The sequence below is a fragment of the Peromyscus eremicus genome, chromosome 11, assembly GCF_949786415.1.
Source record: "Peromyscus eremicus chromosome 11, PerEre_H2_v1, whole genome shotgun sequence".
Classification (NCBI taxonomy): domain Eukaryota; kingdom Metazoa; phylum Chordata; class Mammalia; order Rodentia; family Cricetidae; genus Peromyscus; species Peromyscus eremicus.
Window position 1 is genome coordinate 30,801,863 of NC_081427.1, and position 22,297 is coordinate 30,824,159.

Sequence of the window (22,297 nt, forward strand, 5' to 3'; positions counted from 1 at the left end):
ATTAATTGACTTGGGTTCAGGATTGAATGTCTCTATCCTGCCTATAGATTAGAATAACCAGGAGACTAAAAGAAGAAAGGAAGGAGAGAAGGAAGGAAATAATAAAAGCACAAAAGAAAGTAAGGGAGAGGGAGGGAGAATGATACAGTAACTGTAATTTGCTTTTTCATTTATGTTTATGTTTAAATAATAACATAGAGGTAGATGATGTTAAAATGGATTATGAGGGCTGATTTGTCAGCCTTCACTGCTTAGTAAATAGTAATATATTTAGACCATATGTGATATATCATGGGAGTTCATCACAAAATAACTTAAGAGCTCATTCTCACATTAACTAACCATGGGATGAACACTCTTGTCCTTAAAAATATCAAAATTAGTTCATCTCACCTTAATTCAGCTTTTGTTGCTTGATTTCACAGGCAATTCCCTTATACGTGGGTGGGCAGGAACACAGGCACTGTCCGTCCAGAAGAATTTCTTTACCTCCATTTTGACATGGATGGCATTTTTTAACACTGAATTCCTCGATATAGTCGCCTATCGCTCTTTCCAAATTCTGTTTCTTTATGTATGCATCTTTCATTTTCAAAGGAACCAGATTGTGTATAGGGGACAGCTGTAAGAAAGAAAATATTCAATCTTATATCTTTTCCTACAGAGGACCTTGTAAAACACCCTTTACTCAATCACTGACTCACAAATTCGTTGACTTGATGGAAGCTTATTGAACAGTTATTATTGCCAGATACTATGTTAGCTTTTGAGGTTACAGTTGATCAAAAGTAGTCATGATGCGCGCTATCAGGGAGGTTACATTTAAAAACAGAAAGAACAAGAGAGGTCATATGTCATCAAAACTGTCATCAAGAAAGTGAGAAGTCTGAAGTGGGAGAAGCTATTTTTTTTGTGTGTGTGTGTGTGTGTGTGTGTGTTTTTCATGTTTTTTTATTTTTATTTTGCAGTACAATTCAGTTCTACATATCAGCCACGGATTCCCTTGTTCTCCCCTCTCCGGCCCTCCTCACCTTCCCCCCAGCCCACCCCCCATTCCCACCTCCTCCAGGGCAAAGCCTCCCCCGGGGAGAAGCTATTTGTAATACTGCTAAAGGAGAGTGGACTCACATTCAGAAAATGTCAGCAACTGCTAAGGCTTCACAACTGTTCACTAACATATTTTTGGTAAAATAGTACCTGTGGTGGTTTGAATAAAAATGGCTCCCACAGGCCCATAGGGAGTAGCACTATTAGGAGGTGTGGTCCTGTTGGAGTAGGTGTGGCTTTGTTAGAGGAAGTGTGTCATGGAGAGGAGGGGGCTTTGAGTACTCAGAAGCTCAAGTCACTTCTGGTGTGGCTCAGTCTCTGCTGCCTGCAGATCCAGATGGGGAAACTCTCAGCTCTTTCTCCAGCACCATGTCTGCCTGCACGCCACCATGCTTCCCACCATGAGAACGGACTAAACCTCTGAACTGTAAGCCTGCCCCGGTTACATTTTTTTTTCTTTTTAAGAGTTGCCGTGGTCATGGCATGTAGTTACAGAAGTAAAACCCAAACAAAGACAGTACCCTAACTCATAATTCAGTTCTGTTAGAAGAAAGAAACTTCTTTCCAACTCTGCCACATTGGCACCATTAGGGCAAGCATGTAGGAGAGTTATTTCGGATTTTGAAAAAAAAAAAAAAAAAGGTATTTATCTTGTTTTGCCTTCAAAAGAAAGTCAAGGCCAGATAAGCTAAGATATGGGAATAGAGGGCCATGGAGGAAATAGTTTGGCTAAAACTATCTAAATAGTGTTCCAAGAGATAAAGATGAAGGCCATGGCACTTTCAAAGAAGCCTAAACCCTGGCATCCAAACTGCCACAGGCAGATCTAACAGTTCCAGTGCAGCCCCCGAAGCCTTCCTGCACAGCTCACCTTTTCATGACCAACCTTGCTTCTAGTAAGTAAGAAAAGGTTTTGAAAAGTTTTTCTCCTATACTAGCTAGCTCTCTTGTCATTGTAGACACATTTAAGTAGACAGTTTATCATGAAGCTAGCTAAAATACCAAACGTAATATTAATCACATTTAGATCTCTTCCAGTCATCCAAAATAATTAACAATGTGTACCAAATGTGTTGTTTTTAATAGAATGAGAATTATTTTTTACCCCTATACAAGAGAGTTATACACACGTTTCACCGTGCCTTTATGGCTGTCGCCTACAGAGTGTTAGCATCTGGCCCTTTAAAATACTGGCTGTCTGTAACATCCAGTGCATGTCTGCTAAGCATTATAGACCAGAACAAAGTGGTAGGTTTGTTCTCCATTCATTATTAGCTCATGGTGTTTGAGAAACTCTGAAAGTAGATTATTCATTTACTCAAAGGTAAGAGTGATCATGGGAAATGGGAAAGTGAAAAAAGAAAAGCCGAGAACAGAAAAGGTAAGGGGCAAAAGGGGCACCAATGAACAAGATTCAAGCCATCTCTTATGGCTGGACTGGGCAGTGCTCAACCAAGTGCCACCTGTGATGTAACCAAGAGCCCTGGCGCTTGGTATGTCCACATGTACCAGGTGAGCCACAAATTTGGCTACATCTTCTAGTTCACTGAAATAATACACAATGGAATTTATCAATCCCATGCATATAAGAAAATACACCTGATTTCCAGGAGAAACAAAATGGGATTAAAGACTAATATTTCTCATGAGTTCCCATAAAGGGAACATTGTATTACATAACATCCTTTTAGAAAACGAAGCAGGCTTACATAATCTTGTTTCTTATAATGCCAAAACAGAACCTTACAGGAAGCCAGTGTATTAGATTACAGCTATGCTCACCAAGCTGCTATTTCTCTGGCAGAAGTTGTAAGCTTCCTATCTCTCTGGTAATGTGCAGTAGATGTAGTTTCTCTCTGCTGACATTTTAAGGATTTGATTGTAACAGTGGATATAAAGGAAAAATAAACAGAGTTCAGCTACTCTACGGAGACAAGATGTAGGATATTTGTGTCAGTATCCAAGCAAACTGATAGGGGATTAACATCTTTTCCTGAAAATTGAAGACTATGACAAAGGTAACTACTGAGACAACAGGCCAGCCTGTATTCTTTGTATGGAGGGAGGCCAAGAGCAAGACATTGGGATATTGAAAGGCACAGGCTCTGTTTAGTATAGTACTGCCATGGTCACTGTAATATAGGAGACAATATATTATATCATCATAATCATCAATTGTTTTACTTAGTATAATGTGACTTCCTCATTGTTCTGCCAAGATAAACCTAGCAACTTAAGTATGTAGATCATTGATTTCATTTGAGACAGAAGATAAAATGCAAACAATTTAATAGTTTAGGATAGTAGGGAGAGAGTCCATAAAGTCTCTGTATAATTAAGAAGAAAGATAACTATTTTAGTGTTAAGAATGTCTCCCAGTGTTTGATATGTTGTCTACAAACAATAGAATGCTTCTCCTCACCAACAGGTGAACTAGTGATTGTGGATGTGTAATTACCTGATGAAATTAGTAACCAATCTCCCAGAGGTCCATTTTCACAAGATTTATGAGAGCAGAAACTTGTTAGCATCTATTTCAAGGTCAAACTTGGTATTTTTTTTTTTAGTGTGTGTGTGTGTGTGTGTGTGTGTGTGTGTGTGTGTGTGTGTGTGTGTTGTTGTTGTTGTAGTACCAGGATGTTGAGCACAGGCCCCTGTCTATGCTAGGCCAGTGCTCTACCATTGAGATATATCTCAAGATCCATTTTTGTTTTTGAGACAAGGTCTCATTAGGTTGCCCAGACTGACCTTAACCTTACAGGTAGGTGTTATAGCCTGGGCCCCCACACTTTATGTGAAGTGATGTGTGCACATATGCTAAAGGCTTTATTTCTATAACCAAAATGCAGAACTGGTTGCAATGTTTTGGTTTCTGAGTTCTTTCTTTATATAAGAGAGATAGTTTGGGTGGCTCTAATGAACTCTTTAAAGACAATAAAATAGAGTGAGGAAGTAAAATTCTCAAGAAACTAGTACTATAAAAATGTCAGCATTTCTAAAATGTAATAAAACTGGCATCGTGAACAAAGATCAATTTGACTGGAGAGAAGAAACCATAAAACATGCACGGAAAGTTGAAAGCTATGAAAGAAAGCAACAATTACTTTCTAATAATAGTAGGGGGGAAAAAAGGAGTAGTGAATAACATATACATGTTTTAGTTAAGTGGAAAGATGCAGCCAAATAGCAATGGTATTTACATCTTTACAACTGTAACGTATTGTCCCCTTTCAAGACTAAGCAGAAGAGTACAGACTCTCAGGGTCTCCTAGATAGAACACTATTACCATTACATAAAAATGGAGGCAGGTCTGAGGATTCACATCTATACCCCCTAGCACTTGGGAGGCTAATGCAGAAGGATTGCTGAGAGTTCAAGACCAGGCCAGACTATCAAGTTAGACCCAGCCTCATAAAACAGAATCAAAACAAAAATCAGAAAGGGCGCGTGTCTATAATTTCAGCTACTCAAAAGGCTGAGGCAGGAGGATCATTAAAGTTGAGTCCATTTGGACAAAGAGAAAGTGAATGAGAGGGGATTGATTCTCTGGTCACAAGAATTACCCATCTTTGTTTTTATGTTTGTCAAGACATTATCAACATTCTTTCCATAATGACTCTTGGATGAGGGTCTCCTGATGTGTGATGCCCAGAGAAGACAAGGGGAGCCAAAGGCCAACCGAAGAGAACTATCCATTCTTGGTGACAATTTTGTTCCAACCTGTACTATAGACTCTATATGAACAATCTTAATAAACCTTCAGAAACACATGGGGATCTGCAGAATTAAGTGTTGTCAAGAAAGAAACGTCCCACACCTGTGAGTGACAGACGGCAGCAGGAGGTCATCCAAGTTGTCTGACACTACATTATGCCTTTCTTCTCTGAAATTCTTTTTTCCAAGGAAGCCATGTGAGGGCTTTTGAGTACTAACATCTCTGTCTTATAAAGGCAACTGTTATCTGAACCCAGTGTGATGTTTAATAAGACAGCATCTTCAGTCATAAAAGAAACATTCCTTACTTTTTGACTAATGAGTGCTGGAGCATCATTCAAGGATGAGGCCCAGTTGACAAAGTCAGTCACATCAATTGCCTTGTGTCCTCTGAGAAGCTTTTCTTTTAAGAGGATTGCTTGTTTCCCGGTCCCTCCTCTTATGAATGAAATAACATCCTCTATGAAGTTTTCACTAGTGATGTTTACTGGAAAAAAAAGAAAAACAAGGAAGACTTGAAGCATTTGCATTTCTGTGGTCATTTATCCAGATGGCATTTGATAAATGTGTATTATGTCTTTTTAGGATAGCTTATTGTATTTGTTGAACTTTAATTGTAAATATTACACACATAAATCTCCCCTCCATAATCTAAGAAGGCAATTTTTCTCAGTAGTCAATTTATAGAATTCAATCATCTTTGTTTTGAAAAATAATGGTGGTACAATCGATCCAGGTGGATTGATAACTTACAGCTCATCATATAAATACAAGTACATACAGGAAAATTAACATGACTTTGGATGTAATATATATATATATATATATATATTTGAAAATTTACCTTCATAATGATATTGTATATAGTATGCTTTAAATTATCTTGATATTATAGAAATATTAGCATCTAAAAAGAATGAGACAAAAAGTAAACTTGTTCCTACTCCCAAATCCCATTCCCCTTTCTCTGTTTCTCTCCAAACTGAACCACTTTAAACACTTGCAAAACTTTTAAAGTCATGAAGTATTAAAGGAATCACAAGATGTTTTTCTCTAGCCTTCGTCATTTGTACAAATGAGAAATCTGAAATGATGTGGTGTAATGACTAGCTTAAGGTCACACAATTAACCTAATGCTGTGAGATGGTAATTACAGGGTTTTGACCCTTTGTTAGTCTCAGTCATATCCACAAGTAGATAAACTTTCCATATTGTCCATCTTTCCCTTCTATAGTTCCTTTATTACCAGTTGGCTCCTTAGAGATGAATCAGAAGTGTTCTTCAATCCCAGCACTTGGGAGGCAGAGGCAGGCGGATCTCTGTGAGTTCGAGGCCAGCCTGGGCTACAGAGTGAGTTCCAAGAAAGGTGCAAAGCTACACAGAGAAACCCTGTCTTGAAAAACCAAAAAAAAAAAAGTGTTCTTCATTTAAAGTTTAATAAAAATTTTAAATAAAAATAATTTTAAGTCTTTGAGATTAGAAGATGTGAAGTCTCCAGCACATTTTCATGATTGCAAATTTGCTAACAATCAATAAGAGAAGGTTATGCTTATAACAAAAACATCTAGAATTCCAAAAAGGTGTTGCACTAGTTGGGTGCTGAGGAAAGGTTACCTAATCAAGCCAAGTTGAAAGTAGATTTGGAAAGGTAACTTAGGTCTTGTTCTTTGTAATGGACACAAGGTCCTACATTAGCCCATTTAAGGCTTGCGAAAATTAAGGAAAAAGGAACATGTCTTCAAGACATTTTGCCACCCGTGACCAGTTTTCTATCATTGCCACAAAAGATACACAAGCACACGTGTCATGAAGAGCAGCCCTTGAGCCGCGTGCTTCCCTCGCACAGTAGTGGCCTTGACAGATGTGTGTCTATGGGCCACTTGTGCTCATAGTGAGTGACTGAGGAAAAACGAAATAGTTCTTAGGTGATTTTGACTTCTCTAACTGAAGATGCTGGAGTGCTGATCATGAGAGGCAATGCTCTTAGGTATCAGCTCTGCCTTCCTAAGTCTAACCAGCCAGTCCACACTTACCTCTTTTCCCATCGCCTGTCTTTAAGCAATCAGTCTTATTAACATCTGCTGTGAGTGAAGGTCCATCAGAGACGGGACGCAGAGGGATGTGTATAGATGCACCCAGTTCATACCCAAGACACTTCTTTATATCATTCACTTCAACACCTGTGTTATAGATTCATATGAAAATTATTTAACATTACTATTTTGTGGCAAATATACATATGTTTCTAGATACTATTATTGAATCGAATGTGAAGATTATTTGATATGGTCTATTAACATCAGAAGTAAATTCTAACTTTACTATTTTGTGACAAATATACATATGTTTCTAGATGCCATTATTGACTCAAAGGTAACATCATGTCTTCCCTGCCTTGCCTTTTTATTAATATCTAGTGGCATCCTTTCATTTGGCTTATCAACTTAGTAGCAAAGAGCATGTTAAATTTTCTACCTGTTTGAAACGGATATAGGTCAACCAAGGTTGTTATAGTAAAATCTTTTATGATACCCAAGGGAGACAGCAACATCCAACATGTATTGAATGGTTATTATATGCCTGACATTATTCTAAACATCTTGTATAAGTTAACTAATTTAATTCTCACGTTAACCTTATGAAGTATCACTCTGTTTCAGTTGAGTATACAGAATTACACAACAATATCCAGTTGTTTTGGACAGATGATTTGGATATATAGCAGCTTTGTTTTGGCTGATACTATGCATGCTCACAAATAACAATCTTGGAAGTTAACTCACTATAGTTGATATATGCCTACCTAAGCACTTATATCCTTAAATTCCTTGAAGTCTATAATTTATTATCTATTTTATTTAGATATATAATATATAAATATTATATAAATAATAAAATATGCAATAAATGATAATAAAATATAATATATAAAGAATATAAATAATAAACAATAAATAGAAATAGAAAATAAAAAGATCTATCTATCTATCTATCTATCTATCTATCTATCATCTATCTATCTATCTTCTTACACTTACACTATTGTATGGCACCACCACATCCTGCTATGGTTATTATTTATTAACACAGTCATTTTGAGTTTACTTTATTCTTTTTATTTTTATGAAAGAAGTCTTTCTGTGATACCCAGGCTGGCCTCAAACTCCTGGTCTTTAGCAAGCCTGTTACCTTAGCCTCCTAAGGAGCTGGGATTACAGGCATATATTTATGTACCTGACTGTTCTACTTTATTCTTGAAAGGAATAGATGAACCTTTAGGTCCAAGGCATCTCCCAACTATAGGGGATGCATGGATGAAGCACTATGTTACTCTTTCCTCATAGTTTTGAGTATAACAGTCTTTTTCAACATGGCCTCAACTGAACTACCCCATAAGATTATAATGATCACCATATGAGGCAAAACTAATTTTTCAACCTTATGTTAGCACATTATGTTTGTACAATCATATTGGTTATTTCTTCCTCTCAAAGACAACATTTAGAACAATATGTTCCCACTAACACTGAAGAATATGTTGGAAGACAGTCATCATACATAAATTGAACTAGTCTGAGGATTAAGAGACAGGCTATATAAATTGTTTCTTATACCTTCTTCCACATCTTAAATAATGTTTCCAGCCGGGCGGTGGTGGCGCACGCCTTTAATCCCAGCACTTGGGAGGCAGAGGCAGGCGGATCTCTGTGAGTTCGAGGCCAGCCTGGGCTACCAAGTGAGTTCCAGGAAAGGCGCAAAGCTACACAGAGAAACCCTGTCTCGAAAAAACCAAAAAAAAAAAAAAAAAAAAAAAATAAATAAATAATGTTTCCTTTGAAGCCATATTCCCATTAATAGCCATTTCATTATAGTGTGATTTGGTGCATTTTTCAGTAATGCTGTTGAGTACTTTGGAAGCAAATGAGCCTATTCAAAGTGGAAATCAATGAGCCATTTGATAGACGGTTAGATGCCAAAGGTCAGAGCAGAATTTCTCAAAGGCACAGATTATTAGATTATTTCATCCTAAGAGTTTACTGAAAAGGGGCAATGAAAATAACAACGTTCACTTCAATCAGAATTCTGTTTCTAGGTATACCTTTATCTTTCATGGAAGCTTTATCCAAGACATATATCAGTTCGTAGACTCCTCCCAGAGACCCAGAGCTACTGTAGTGAGTTCCATAGGTTTCCAAAAATCCAAAATACTCTCCCTTTTCATAGAAATTTGGCAGAGCTTTGATATCATCCAGGAAAGTTGTTGTCAGTACCACATCCCGATTTCTCATCACAAATCTACCCATGTGAACTGTTCCTTTCACATGCAGAAACATTTTTTCCTTTGATGAGAAGCAGTTGAAGAAGAGAAACATGACTTTTTATCACGTCATTCCAACAAACCATAAAATCTAGAACATTCAGGGGAATGACATTTTAGCAGTGACCACTACAGCAGACCACATTAGAATGAATGAACATAACCTGTTGTTGTTGATACTGTTTGGCAACTGAAACTCTCAGACATGCTCAGTCAGACACTTTCATGACCTTCCTGGTAGTTTCTCATGAAATTAAACACTCATCTGCCCTCATAAACATAATGCCCCTATTAAGTGCTTACCAAGGGATCTGTTTCAGGATTCCACAGCAGCATTCGTCAGAATAGTTGCAAACAGGAAAAAGCTCAAATACCCATCAACAAAGAAGTTGCTAAGCATATAGTGTTGTATCCACACAAAGGGATTTTGAGTCATCAGTCAAAAGAAACAAACTACTGACATATTCAACAAGTAATCTCAAATACAGGGTGATTAAAAGAAGTTCTACACAAAGGAACGCATACTGCATGATTCTTCTCATAGTAACAGACAAAACCAAGCTGTTATAGGAGAAATCTGGTCAGTGATTGCCTCTCAGTTGGTAGGGAATTGACTGTGAAGGACATGATGGAATTTTCTTGGGGTGGTAGAATGTTCTATATCTTGTTTTGAAGATCTGTGTTTGAAGGGATGTGCGCTCTATATTTTTGGTGTGGCTTCTAAGCCCTCATGTGTAAATATGAGAATTTTATTAACAAGAATCTAACAGGAGCTTGCTTCATACATCGCAAACCATAACTAGTTCTACATCTTCTGAACTACATATTAATTCTCAGTGGAGTCTCAAAGATGAGCAAAATGGATCAGGATTCCTTTTGTCATTACTGTCAAAACTAGAAGGGCATCTTGGGATTTGGAGTAAAGTGGATGTGATAGTCTTTGGCTCAGCTGATTTCAAAGGTAGGTCTTAAATCATTTCCACCCAAATTGGAAATTTGTTCTTTCTTTCATCCTAAGACAATAAAAACGATTCTTCTGGCCCCATGAGCCTCACCAGCTGCTACCCATTTCCTAGCCCTCATTAGACACAACGTTGTATGAAAAGATTTTTTATACATTCTATTTCCAACTCTTCTTTTCCTATTTTCTCTTTCATCTATTTTTTTTCCCGAGGGAAAGGAGCATGTTGAAAATAACACAGAGTCTTGAACATGCTATGCAGACACCCTACCACCGAGCTATATTCCCATTTACTTAAATCTAATTGAGTCATTCTGCTGCCCTCACAAAGACAAAACCATTCTGGTCAAGGTTTCCAATGACCTTCATAATCCTAAGGCCAGTGATCACCATCCTCATTTTTGACCCATTAGCACATTTGACACAGTTAATCTTTCTTCTTTGTTCAGTAGATTTCTGAGTCTGGTACTGGAAAGTAGCACTTATTAAGCTGCAGAAGATGAACAGATCACCCCTGGGGTCTTGTTAACATGTAGTTCTGACGCGGCAGGTCTAGGTGGCATTTGAAGGGCTAGCTTCCTATTGATGTAGGCACTGCTGATCCAGAGACCACATCGAGCAACTCGGTTCAAGGACATTGCACCACTTGCTTTCTGGTTTTCTCTGTGGTTTCTCCTTCTGCAATTTCCTTTATATTGAAGTTTCCCAAACTTACCCCTTATTCTTCTGCTTATAAAATGTATTATAACAGTGTTGTTTGTCCAACAAAATCCTATGATTTTAAAGCATCATCTGTATGTCAAAACCTCTTAAAATTATATCTTGAACCCAGATCTCTCCCAAACTCTAGACTCCTAGCACCCACTTCTTACCAACCTTCAATTGAAGATTTAACAGACCTCACATTTCATCTAACTAGAACTTAACCCTGGTCTTCCTTTCAGCCTACTTTGCTTGAAAGGTTCTCCGTCAGCCACTCTATCCTTCAAATGGCTTAGGCTCCAAACACTGATATTGGATTTGATGGGAACTATCCTTTCTAAATTACAAGCATGTCCCATATGGATTCTTGCATTGGTTTTTAAACATCATCCTTATACTTGTTTTCACATGCCCAGTTGGACCATTTTAAATTTAACAATGAATGTCAAGAGTTGAGCTCAAACCCCTATTACAGAAAGAAAATCCACCCTTTACAGTGAGCTTTGAGGCTCTGTGTGATCCAATTAAAGTGCCCTCTTGAATCTGTTCTCTTTCTGGTTGAATGTGACAGAACCATGCCATCAGACTCTTTCTACCGTTGAACCCCAACTTTAATAGTCCTTTCAGACACACTATCCCTAATTTAACTGTTTGGAGAGATTGTCCTTAAATCTTTGGTCTCTCATCTTCTCAACACAAACTAATCACATAATTATGCACAATATGGATGCTGAGAGTTCATTGTTATTTTTATTAGGGCAAATGTAGTGTCTAAGCAAGTGTTTGGTATCAGGAAAGGAGGAGGAAGCATTTGACCAGCATCACACCAATCCTGAAAAAGAATTCTTATATTTATTCTAGAGGTGGTAAAGTGACCTTTGAATCTGGATTAAGTATAAAAATAAACAGATATTTTTTTTTAAATCTCAGCCTAAAAATGTGCTTCCAAAGTAGGCAGACCAATTTCGTGTGCAACATGCATAAGTGCACCCACCGTACCACTGTTTGGAGACGGTCTATAGTAAGCACATAGGCATCTTTCTGAGAGGCCATGTGATACAGAAGCACAATCCTCCATCTTAACTCTTCATTGTACTAATAATCACGGTGATTGTTAAGTGGGGTGCTCTGATACTCAGGTGTCAGTCAAACAGCATGCTCTGAATCCTTAGAACAAGTTCCACTCACTAACATCTAGTGTCACACTCACTGACTACTGTCCACCATCTGAGAGTTCCCTGCCTTTGGTAGTTTGCTGCCGGTTCTAAATATCTCTGTGAAGATTTTCTGGGTTTTACTTTCATTTCCTATTACCTTAAAAAGAGTTTGGTTGGTTTGAAATAAGTCCTATCAAAGTCTTTATATGTCTATACATATATCCCAGTTCTTACCGTCCTTGATAAATATGTCGATAATCGTTGAAAATTTTCACTCTTGAAATATGAAAATTTAAAATTAACAGAAGAGTCTTCAGAGTTTTCAGATTGTTTTGTAGGTTTTGAAGAGTTTCCTTCTGGAAAAACGTCGTCAACTCCTCTTACCCGTGAACAGCACTTTACTTCAGTGATTGTAAATTTTAGAGCCAAGTTTGCGTTAATACTCGAGGTCTTCTCTTGGAAGATGTTTCTGAATATTTGAATCTCCTCTTCATAATTCTCATTTCTGAGATTTGTATCAGCCTTAGTCTAAAAGTGTATAATAAAAAAAAGCTGTTAAAAACAAATGCAAATCAGGCAGCTGTTTGAAAAGCAGTAGAGGGAGTGAGAGCTCTCTAAGGCAAAGGTGCTGGAGTCAGATTTCTGCAGTTCGAATACAGAGTCTGTATCTCAGTTTCATTTCTGTGGCTGTGAGAAACTACCCCGATGGAAGCAACTTTAAGGGAGAATGGATTTATTCTGCTCAGGATTCCATCACTGTGAGGGAGGTCAAGGTAGGAATCCGAAGGAGTTGGTCACATTACATCCATAGTTAAGAGCAGGGCGAGGATGAACTGATGGATACTTCTGCTCAGTCTTCTTTCTTTCATAGTTTAAGACCTAACCCCTGTGAATGGTGCTATCCACGTTTTGACTGTGTCGTTTCACATCAATTAGCACAGTTAAGACACCCCTCCATGGAAATGTCTATAGGTGCTTCTATATTGTTTCACATGAACAATTACAACTAACCATCACAAACCCTCCCCTTTTAACTCGGCACAGGAATGCATCACCTTTAAGTTAAAATCTCCTATCCCTTGTCTTCAAAATTTGTGTTTGTACTATAATGTAAAATATAGTCCAGCATTAAAAATCCACAGCTTTCAAAAGTTCAGACACCTTAAAAGTTCAACATCTCTTAACTCTAAAGGCCTATGATGTTAAAAAAAAAAAAATGAAACCATATTATTCCAACGTGTAACGGCACAGAATAAATGAACTGGGACATGAAACAATCACATACAGTCCTCTCCTGAACACCTTCTAGAACACTCAACAGGGAAAAGTAGCAACTCTTATACCTCCATATCCAACATCCAGGGTTTGTAATACAATCTGGGTTCCAAAGGGCTTTAGTAGCCCTCCTCCTCCAACCCTGCTCCCTCCTCCTCCAACCCTGCTCCCTCCTCCTCCAACCCTGCTCCCTCCTCCTCCAGTCCTGCTCCCTCCTCCTCCAGTCCTGCTCCCTTCTCCTGCAGTCCTGCTCCCTCCTCCTCCAGTCCTGCTCCCTTCTCCTGCAGTCCTGCTCCCTCCTTCCAACCCTGCTCCCTCCTCCTCCAGTCCTGCTCCCTCCTCCTCCAGTCCTGCTCCCTCCTCCTCCAGTCCTGCTCCCTCCTCCTCCAACCCTGCTCCCTCCTCCTCCAGTCCTGCTCCCTCCTCCTCCAGTCTTGCTCCCTCCTCCTCCAGTCCTGCTCCCTCCTCCCCCAGTCCTGCTCCCTCCTCCTCCAGTCCTGCTCCCTCCTCCTCCAGTCTTGCTCCCTCCTCCTCCAGTCCTGCTCCCCCCTCCTCCCCCAGTCCTGCTCCCTCCTCCTGCAGTCCTGCTCCCTCCTCCTCCAGTCCTGCTCCTTCTTCCAACAGTCCTGCTCCCTCCTCCTCCAGTCCTGCTCCCCCCTCCTCCCCCAGTCCTGCTCCCTTCTCCTGCAGTCCTGCTCCCTCCTCCTCCAGTCCTGCTCCCTTCTCCTGCAGTCCTGCTCCCTCCTCCTCCAGTCTTACTCCCTCCTCCTCCAGTCCTGCTCCCCCCTCCTCCCTCAGTCCTGCTCCCTCCTCCTGCAGTCCTGTTCCCTCCTCCTCCAGTCCTGCTCCTTCTTCCTCCAGTCCTGCTCCCCCCTCCTCCTGCAGTCCTGCTCCCTCATCTTCCAGTCCTGCTCCTTCTTCCTCCAGTCCTGCTCCCCCTCCTCCTCCAGTCCTGCTCCCTCCTCATCCCTGCAGCAGGAACAGCTTTTCTCCTAGGCTTAGGCCATATCCATGTGACATGGGCAGCTTTCCTTAGTGGATGCCCTTTGGTACCAACACTTCAAATATCCTGGGGGTCTCTACTGACACTAAGGCTTCACTTTCATAGCTTCATCCACCAACCTCTGAGGGCCTCTCTGCAGGGAATCCAACCCTGCCACACAGGGTTGTTCTGGCCTTAGTTGTTCTCCAGGACTCCCTTCAATCTTTCATGCTTCCTGCTTCAAAACCGTTACCACGTGATGGTGTTTACAACACGGCCAAGTTTGAGGCCAGCCCCTTAAGATCTAGCCTGGCTCTTCTTGGACCACAGCTGTGTCTACTTCTGAGCACTGACTCCATGCAAACACTCTTCTGTTGCCCCAGTGCAGCACAGGAGCTTCTCCAGAAAGGCAGCACCAACCTGAATACCATAGTGCCTTGATGGCTCCTCTGCCAAACCAATCAATCCATTATTTTTATATTCAATTTCACCAAGAGTCTCAAGTCACAGGTAGAATGAAACAAACATAAACTAAACAACCTAATAAAGGCCAGATGGTGGTCCGCACATACAGGTCATCATTTGCATGGCTCTCAACATTCTTACCTTCTAAGCTCCTACAGAGTAGCCCACTGAACTAGCTCTCAACAGTCCATGGTTTCTCTAGCCCAAAGTTCCAAAGTCCTTCCACAGTCCTCCCCCGAAACAACATGTTCAGGTCTCTCACAGCAATCCCCCCACTCTTGCTAACAATTTCTGTCCTACTTAGGGTTTGTATTGCTGTGATGAAACACCATGATCAAAGCATCTTGTAGGGGTAAGAGTTTATTTGCGTTATGCTTCCAAATCACTGTTCATCATTGAAATAAGTCAGGACAGGAACTCAAACAGGGAAGAAACCTGGAGGCAGGAGCTGATGCACAGGCCACAGAGGAGTGCTGCTTACTGATTTTCTCATCATGGCTTGCTTATCCTGTTTTCTTATAGAACCCAGGACCACAAGCCCAGAGATAGCACCACACGAAATGGACTGGACCTTCCCCATCAATCTTATTGAGGCATTTTCTCAATTGAGGTTCCCTTTTATTCAGATGGCTCTAGCTTGTGTCAAGTTGACATAAAACTAGCCAGCACACTGGGATATATAACATGACCTGATTTAAAAAAAAAAAAAAAAAGGCTAAAAACCAACCCAAACAAGCACATAACAACAACAAACCTCCTGCCCCTACCAAAGATCCCTAAAGCAGCCTTGTTAAAAATTTGAACATTTAAATTAAGACATTTTATGCCCAGTAGGCTGCAGTCGGGTATTAATATGTTGTAACTGTTTGGGTATGTTTCTCAAACTAATTTGGACTTTAATTTGTACATGAGGCATTGGAAGTATAGAAACCTAATCCATGATATTTAGAGGTTGAAGTCTTTGTTAAGTCAATAAGGGGAGCCCTATGGGGTGGGCCCCTCTACCTTAGAGCTCCAGAATCATGAGTCAAATAAACCTCTTTTCTTTATAACTCACCTGGTCTGATGTATTGTTTCATAAGAATAAGAAGTGGGGGCTAAAGAGATGGCTCAGCGGTTAAGAGCACTGGCAGCTCTTCCAGATGTCTTGGGTTCAATTCCCAGCAACCACATGCTAGCTCACAACCATCCGTAATGAGATCTGGTTCTGTTTTCCAAAACATGCTTATTTTTCTTAAAAAAATTCTAATTATTTTACCTGAACACAGTCTAAAGGGAAAATTTACATATTCAATAAGGATAGGAATGTAGTGATTTTAAGATTTGGGAAATATTGGAAAAGACTTTATTTTTATTTTAAATTATGTGTATATGTGTCTGTGTGTGGTTTGTGTAAATTAATGTAACTCTAGATGAGCTGGATTTCCCGGAGGTGGAATTGTAGGTTGTGAGGTACTTGACATTGGTGCTGGGAATTGAATATGAGTCCTGTGTAAGACCAAATGTCATTCTTGAAGGATTCTGGGGATCCAACTCAAGTCACCAGGCTTGTGTGGCAAGTTTTCACTCACTGAGCTCTCTCATTGGCCTTGCTTTTCCAAAATATTTTTTTTACATCTTTTCCCATAACATACGTGTTGCACAAATTCATACACATAAGAGAAAAACAAACTTTTTGACTTTATCATTTCTTACTCTTGTTCCAAGTACCAGCTTAAGTGGCACCTCTTTCGGAAAGCTGCTTTGTCTCAAAGCCTTATAAGTTTTTAGAACATATGCTTCTGTGGGTCCTCGTTTAAAACAAAAGAAAACAGAAGCCACTTGTGTTCAAATTGCTTATTAAATAGATCATCAGCTACAAGAGGCCAGGGGATGCCAGGCAGTGGTGGCGCATACCTTTAATCCCAGCACTCGGGAGGCAGAGCCAGGTGGATCTCTGTGAGTTCAAGGCCAGCCTGGGCTACAGAGTAAGATCCAGGACAGGTGCAAAGCTACACAGAGAAACCTTGTCTTGAAAAAAGAAAACAAAACAAAACAAAACAAACAAACAAAAAAAAGAGGCCAGGGGTCATGCCTGCTACAGCATCCCTGCTTAGGAAACAGTCAGTGTATAGAAGGTGCTCAAAGAAAATGAATGCATTAAATTCAATATGCAGAGGTAATAATAGCTAAGGCAGATAACTAACATCTTTTGTTTATTCTGTCCCAGGTGTGGTTAAAGTGTTTTATGTACACACGCAGAGGAGTGACTTCAGGAAGATGGATGAATAATACCCTCCAGGACTGGTTCCCTCACAGAAACACTAATTTGAACAACTTGCCACACATACAGACAAATTCAGCAGAGCTAAGGAAACCAAGGGAGAGATTAGCTGAGTGAAGTACAGCATGGCAATAAGAAAATATACACAGAAGAGGACAATTTCATCACTCACTCACCCCCAGACAGTGTACTATGGAGAGGCCATCCAGGGTAAGGAAAGAAATTGAAGCTAATGCTAGGCTTTGTCTTGGAGAGCAGCAAGACATAGCAAAAGGCAGATCCTCTTGGTCAGTAATTGTAGATTAAGCCTTCAGCCCGCTCTATTGACAGGTGTTTGAGTGCTTGCCATGTGCCAATAACCCTTGGAGAGATTTCCAAATTTATATCCCTTTATAGTCATGAGGTAGGCAATGTTTTTCTGTTTTCTACATGAGGAAACTGAGTCACAGGATAAGTACTTTACTAAAGTTCTCATAACTTCAGGGCTGAGGCAGGGTTCCTACCCATGAAAAATGGAGTTTTAAACCACAGAACATTTGAGATAGGAAACGTCAAATGAGGGGAGATGAATAAGATGTCAAAACAGGCAAGCATAACTTTTTCAAATAACAAAAGAAAATAATTCATTGTCAATGAGTAACCCAAATATGGTTTAAAAATTAAATCATACGGGTTGGCAAGATGGATCAGTGGGTAACGGTGCTTGCTGCAAAGGCAGATGACATGGTTCCATCCCTGGGACCCACATAGTGAAAACAGACAATTAGTCCCTGAAAGTTGCCCTCTGAATTCCATAAGAACTCCACAGTATGTGCATATACCACCACTCACAATAAATAAACATAATGTAATAAAAAATTTATTCATCAGGCACAAATCTGTGAGTAACCTCTCTAAATATGCAGTTGATAATGGGCAATAAGAAAGAATACTTAAGTTTTGTAGTGAGACACAAAAATGTGATAGATGATTTATTTTACTGAGCATTTGAAACTGAAGAAAAACTTTGTAAGTTAAAATAGAGATGTCCACTCACAAGAATTCATGTTTATTCATGTATGATATGACAAGCTCAGCTACTTATTTTCCAAGACCATAACAGGTTTGTCCAAGGTCACCACCAGTAGTCATAGCACCAAAGAGACACAGGGACTTAGAGAGAACTCCACTCAAAAGCTCTCTTCCCTGATGGGCACCAAATAAGAACTCAAGCTTACATTCCTTCCTGTGTTTTTATAACCTCAATGGAAAAACTCATTTGGAGGCACTAATCCCACCCAAACTAATAAAAAGTGATTTATAGATTTCATTTATTCCACATTGTGTGAACATAGATTAGTTTTGCAACAGAAAGCTTAATGTGTTTGATTATGGGATACTGTTCCAAATATCCCAGAGGTATAAGTAATGTGCAAGCAGAAACCATGCCTTTCTCCTAAAGTATAAAACACACTGAAATGTTGAGCCTTATGTCTTTCTAGAGGTGGAACAAGGGGAACCAATGTGTTTACTCTCCTGATGTAGGTTGATGTTTAAACTTGGGTGGCCACGTAGCCCATTCTGTATCATGTAAGTTTCACCTTTATACAGGGGCTACAGAGCTGGTTACAGAGGTTACACTGATTATTGCTTAATCACTGTGGTCAAACTATGTGACCCACACATGAGAGGGGAAGGGCTTATTTTGTCTCAACATGTCTGAGATTGCAATGAGTCCATCATGGATACAGTGGGTACACAATGGTGGGAAGTGTGGTAATGGGGCCAGCTCTAGAAGAGAGTTCGCATTAGCTGGCAGCTTGTGTGTGTTGAGAAGGCAGAAGCAGAGACATTTAGAATGGAACTAGGGTTGGGATAAATCTTTAAAAGTCTCACCTAGTAACCCACTTCCTCCAGTCAGGCCCCATGCCGTAAAGGCGACACAATTTCTCAACACAGTAGCACTGTCTGGGCATTGAGTATTCAAACCTATGAACCCATGAAAGACACCTCACATATTTCACACACAGAACCTAGCAGTAGTAAAGACTTCATGAGGTTAAGATCTGAGAATTGAAAACAAAATAAGACAACATGCCAACCAACTTTCACCCATTAGTAACGACTAAAGGTGTCATGTTTTCTATATTCCATTTAGAAAAGGACTTAAAATTTTTTACTGACGGAAAAAATTTTTTTTTTTTTTTTGGTTTTTCGAGACCGGGTTCTCTGTGTAGTTTTGGTGCCTGTCCTGGATCTCGCTCTATAGCCCAGGCTGGTCTAGAACTCACAGAGATCTGCTTGTCTCTGCCTCCTGAGTGCTGGGATTAAAGGCATGTGTCGCCACTGCCCGGCCTGACTGAAATTTTTTAGTGACTTATGCTTTTACTCACAGTACCTTAGAGGTAGAGCCAAGTAGATCTCTGTGAGTTTGAGGCCAGCCTGGTCTACATAGTGCATTCTAATCTAGACAAGTCTATATAGTAAGACCCTGGCACACACACACACACACACAAATCATTTATGTTGAGTGTGTATGTATGTAGGCACTGCATGCCGTGGTGCGTGTGTGGAAGTCAGATGACAACTTACGGGAATCTGGTTCCTTCTTCCACAATGTGGGCCCCAAGGATCAAACTCAGACATTCAGGCACGGTGGCAAGTGTTTTTTATCAGCTGAAACATCTCCCTGTCTCAGAAAAGTACTTTTTTGGATATACTCTTGACTTTGACTCACAAAATGTTGTGTTTAAATGAGGCAAACATGACATGGTCTATGGAGAAAGACCATAACCTCCAAATTTACCTCAGAGCTCTGGGAACTTGGTGACTTCATTCTAGATCTACAGGTGCAAGAAATATGGCAACGTAATCATTTGTGAACAAAGTGCCAGTCTGGTCCCGATATGAATCCTGACCATCGACAGGCAACCGGAATAGCTTCATGCTGAAGTGGGTAGGGATTTATTTATAATGACGATGTTTTTCAAACAATACCAGTTACACTTTTTAAAAGTCTGTATGTTTTTCAGTCTGGTGGGAGTGACATCAGCAGAAAGAACTTTCTGGATATGGAATGAAGAGGACACAATGGGGCTTCTTCACTGAAAGGACTAGTTCAAGGACAGCTGATGTGGAATCAGTTGGATCGTTTTGATCACGCATGAAATCTGCTCTCATTTTGTTTTTAGTCAGTTCAGAAGCCTAGGTGATTCTTATAGAATACAGCTATTTCACCAAATCTTTATCACCAGGTGTCTGTAGTTAGGACTAATGAGAGACTGATGTGTGTTTCTGAAGAGATCTAAGATCCATCTCTCCTTTCAGTGAGCCCCACGCTCACTTTAAATTCTTACTGTATTGAACTTTTCACCAAATCCACTGTTAAATGTATCAAGGCACCTTTTCCCAACCCAAACGAAACAGTATGCTTTCTTTTGTGGTGACTTACTTCATAGGCCAGAAAAGCTAAGTTCCAAGGTTTGCGGTAGTACGTCAAAGTGGTTCCATCCCGCACCCGGTCACAGAGGCCGTTGTAGAACTCATTGTCAAAAGGTGTGTTCAGGGGGTCCAACCCTAAGATGTTGATCCTGAGAAGAAGCAGACAGGGTTGTATGGGTAAATACCACTGTTAATGCAAGGCAGCCTTCTGTAGTAGGGGGAGTGAGACAGCTTCAGTTCATGTCATTGTCGTCCAACATGTGTGGGGTTTAATCAGGAACAGAAGCCAGGGCCTGCTCACTTTGGTGCAGTGTCTTGGCAGAAAGCATGCCTTAGGAGGGTCTTGTAAACTCTTTGGCACCTAGGGCACGGTTAGAGCACAGAAAAGAAAGGCAGTAAGTAGGACACATGGGACCCTCTGGCTCCTGGAGTCTTAGCTCTAAGGCTGTACCTCTTACCTCACATCCCTGAGTGAACCAAATGCCAAATGCTATAACACCAACTATTTAAATTATTTGAGAGCAGAACATCCCAGGGGGGCAGTATAATATATGCATGTGATTTCTCGTCTATGAATCAACATCGGGGCTCTTTCTCTTTCTCCCAATTCTCTTTAAACTTAAGCTTTCCTCCAGCTGTCTTACTGCTTGTCCAGAATCTCACCCCTCCCCCAGGATTATATTATTCCTGTTAGACTTTCCAAGATGAACATTCAAAAAAAAAAATCAGCATCTGAGCAAGGTAGTCTCAAAAGTTCTATGCACCATCCCCTCAGCAAAAATATTTTTATTGGGCAAGCTTTAATTCACAGACAGAAAGATCCTTTAGCTATTTTTAATTTTAAACAAAAGTTAAGTTTGATTTCCAAGCTTAAAAACAATATCTGCATGAGAAACAGCTAGCTCTTTGTCAAGTCCACATTAGCGGGTCTGAGGAGCGCAGTCATTGTTATGTAGGCAGCATGGACAGTAGATGGCTCTGAGCCCAGGATGCCAAAAGGGAAATTTGTTCCACACACCTGTAACTCCCCAAACAGAAACTTTACCCATTGTTCTAGATCACATACCTAACTCCAATTAACAGGATTATAAATCTGTGTATTACCTTCAAGAGCAATTTGTCAGAGCGTGGACGACTTACCATGAGCCTGTTGCTGATACAAAACAAAAAAATTAAAACCAAGACTATTATGGTTAAAACAACTTCAAAATTTGGGCCTATTTTAACTCACTCTGAAGCTACCAAGGAAGCAACATTGTGGCTCTGTAATGAAAGGACAGTTGAGGAATTTATTTGTAAAGGTTGAGTGACAGATAAAAGGAACTCAGTGCCTAACCTTCCCAAAAGACCTTTCCCAGCTCTGAAGTTCCAACACAGATCTGAAAATTAGAGTGATGAGCTCGAAAAAGATACAGGAACAAATGCCTGGACAGTGTGGCTGCTTTATTTCCTTTAACATTTCATCACTTGTTTGTGCTCTGTTTGTTCGCCCATCCCTGCATCTACAGCCCTCCCCACGGCATCATGGGAGGCTTCGTGCTCAACCACGTCAGTTGCTTTGGCCAGTGGCATGTTGTGGAGAGAAGCCTCTGGACACGAAGAGGCCTTGCGTGTTTCTCCTGGCTCTCCTTTGTTTGTGCGATCACCTTGAGAAGGGCTTCTGATGGAAGCTGCTGCTCCTCTTCAGCTCTGCTGCTCCTGCAGCCCCAGACTTTATTTCACCAAACCGCAGCGGGAAGCAGGGCCAACCTAGCCATTGCAGCTCAAGAGCAGAGATGCCTGTCAAGCCCAGTTCTGTGAGTAATCGCTTCTTGTCTTCGTTTCGCTGAGGGCTGGATGCCATTCATGCACCCTGAAGTCATGTAGCAGTGGAAAGAACAGATAATGTCTTTGTTTCTGGGACAGAAGTTCAACGACGTGTGATGGGACAGTGAGCGTTGTCTCCCTATACACCTTCAGTAGACTCCTTCAGTGAACAATGAAACTCACCTT

General features: G+C 40.3%; 1 protein-coding gene across 1 annotated transcript in view; it reads right to left on the reverse strand.

Moving 5' to 3' along the window:
- Window positions 1–394: 394 nt before the first annotated feature.
- Window positions 395–22,297, reverse strand: part of C9 (complement C9) — a 28,897-nt gene continuing 6,994 nt past the window's right edge. Inside the window, exons 4-9 of the mRNA XM_059276672.1 lie at window positions 20,316–20,454; window positions 12,135–12,428; window positions 8,862–9,102; window positions 6,796–6,942; window positions 5,071–5,249; window positions 395–622 (exon numbers count right to left, since the gene is read on the reverse strand). Of these exons, the coding sequence (XP_059132655.1) occupies window positions 395–622; window positions 5,071–5,249; window positions 6,796–6,942; window positions 8,862–9,102; window positions 12,135–12,428; window positions 20,316–20,454 (1,228 nt within the window). The remainder of the gene's footprint in view (window positions 623–5,070; window positions 5,250–6,795; window positions 6,943–8,861; window positions 9,103–12,134; window positions 12,429–20,315; window positions 20,455–22,297) is intronic.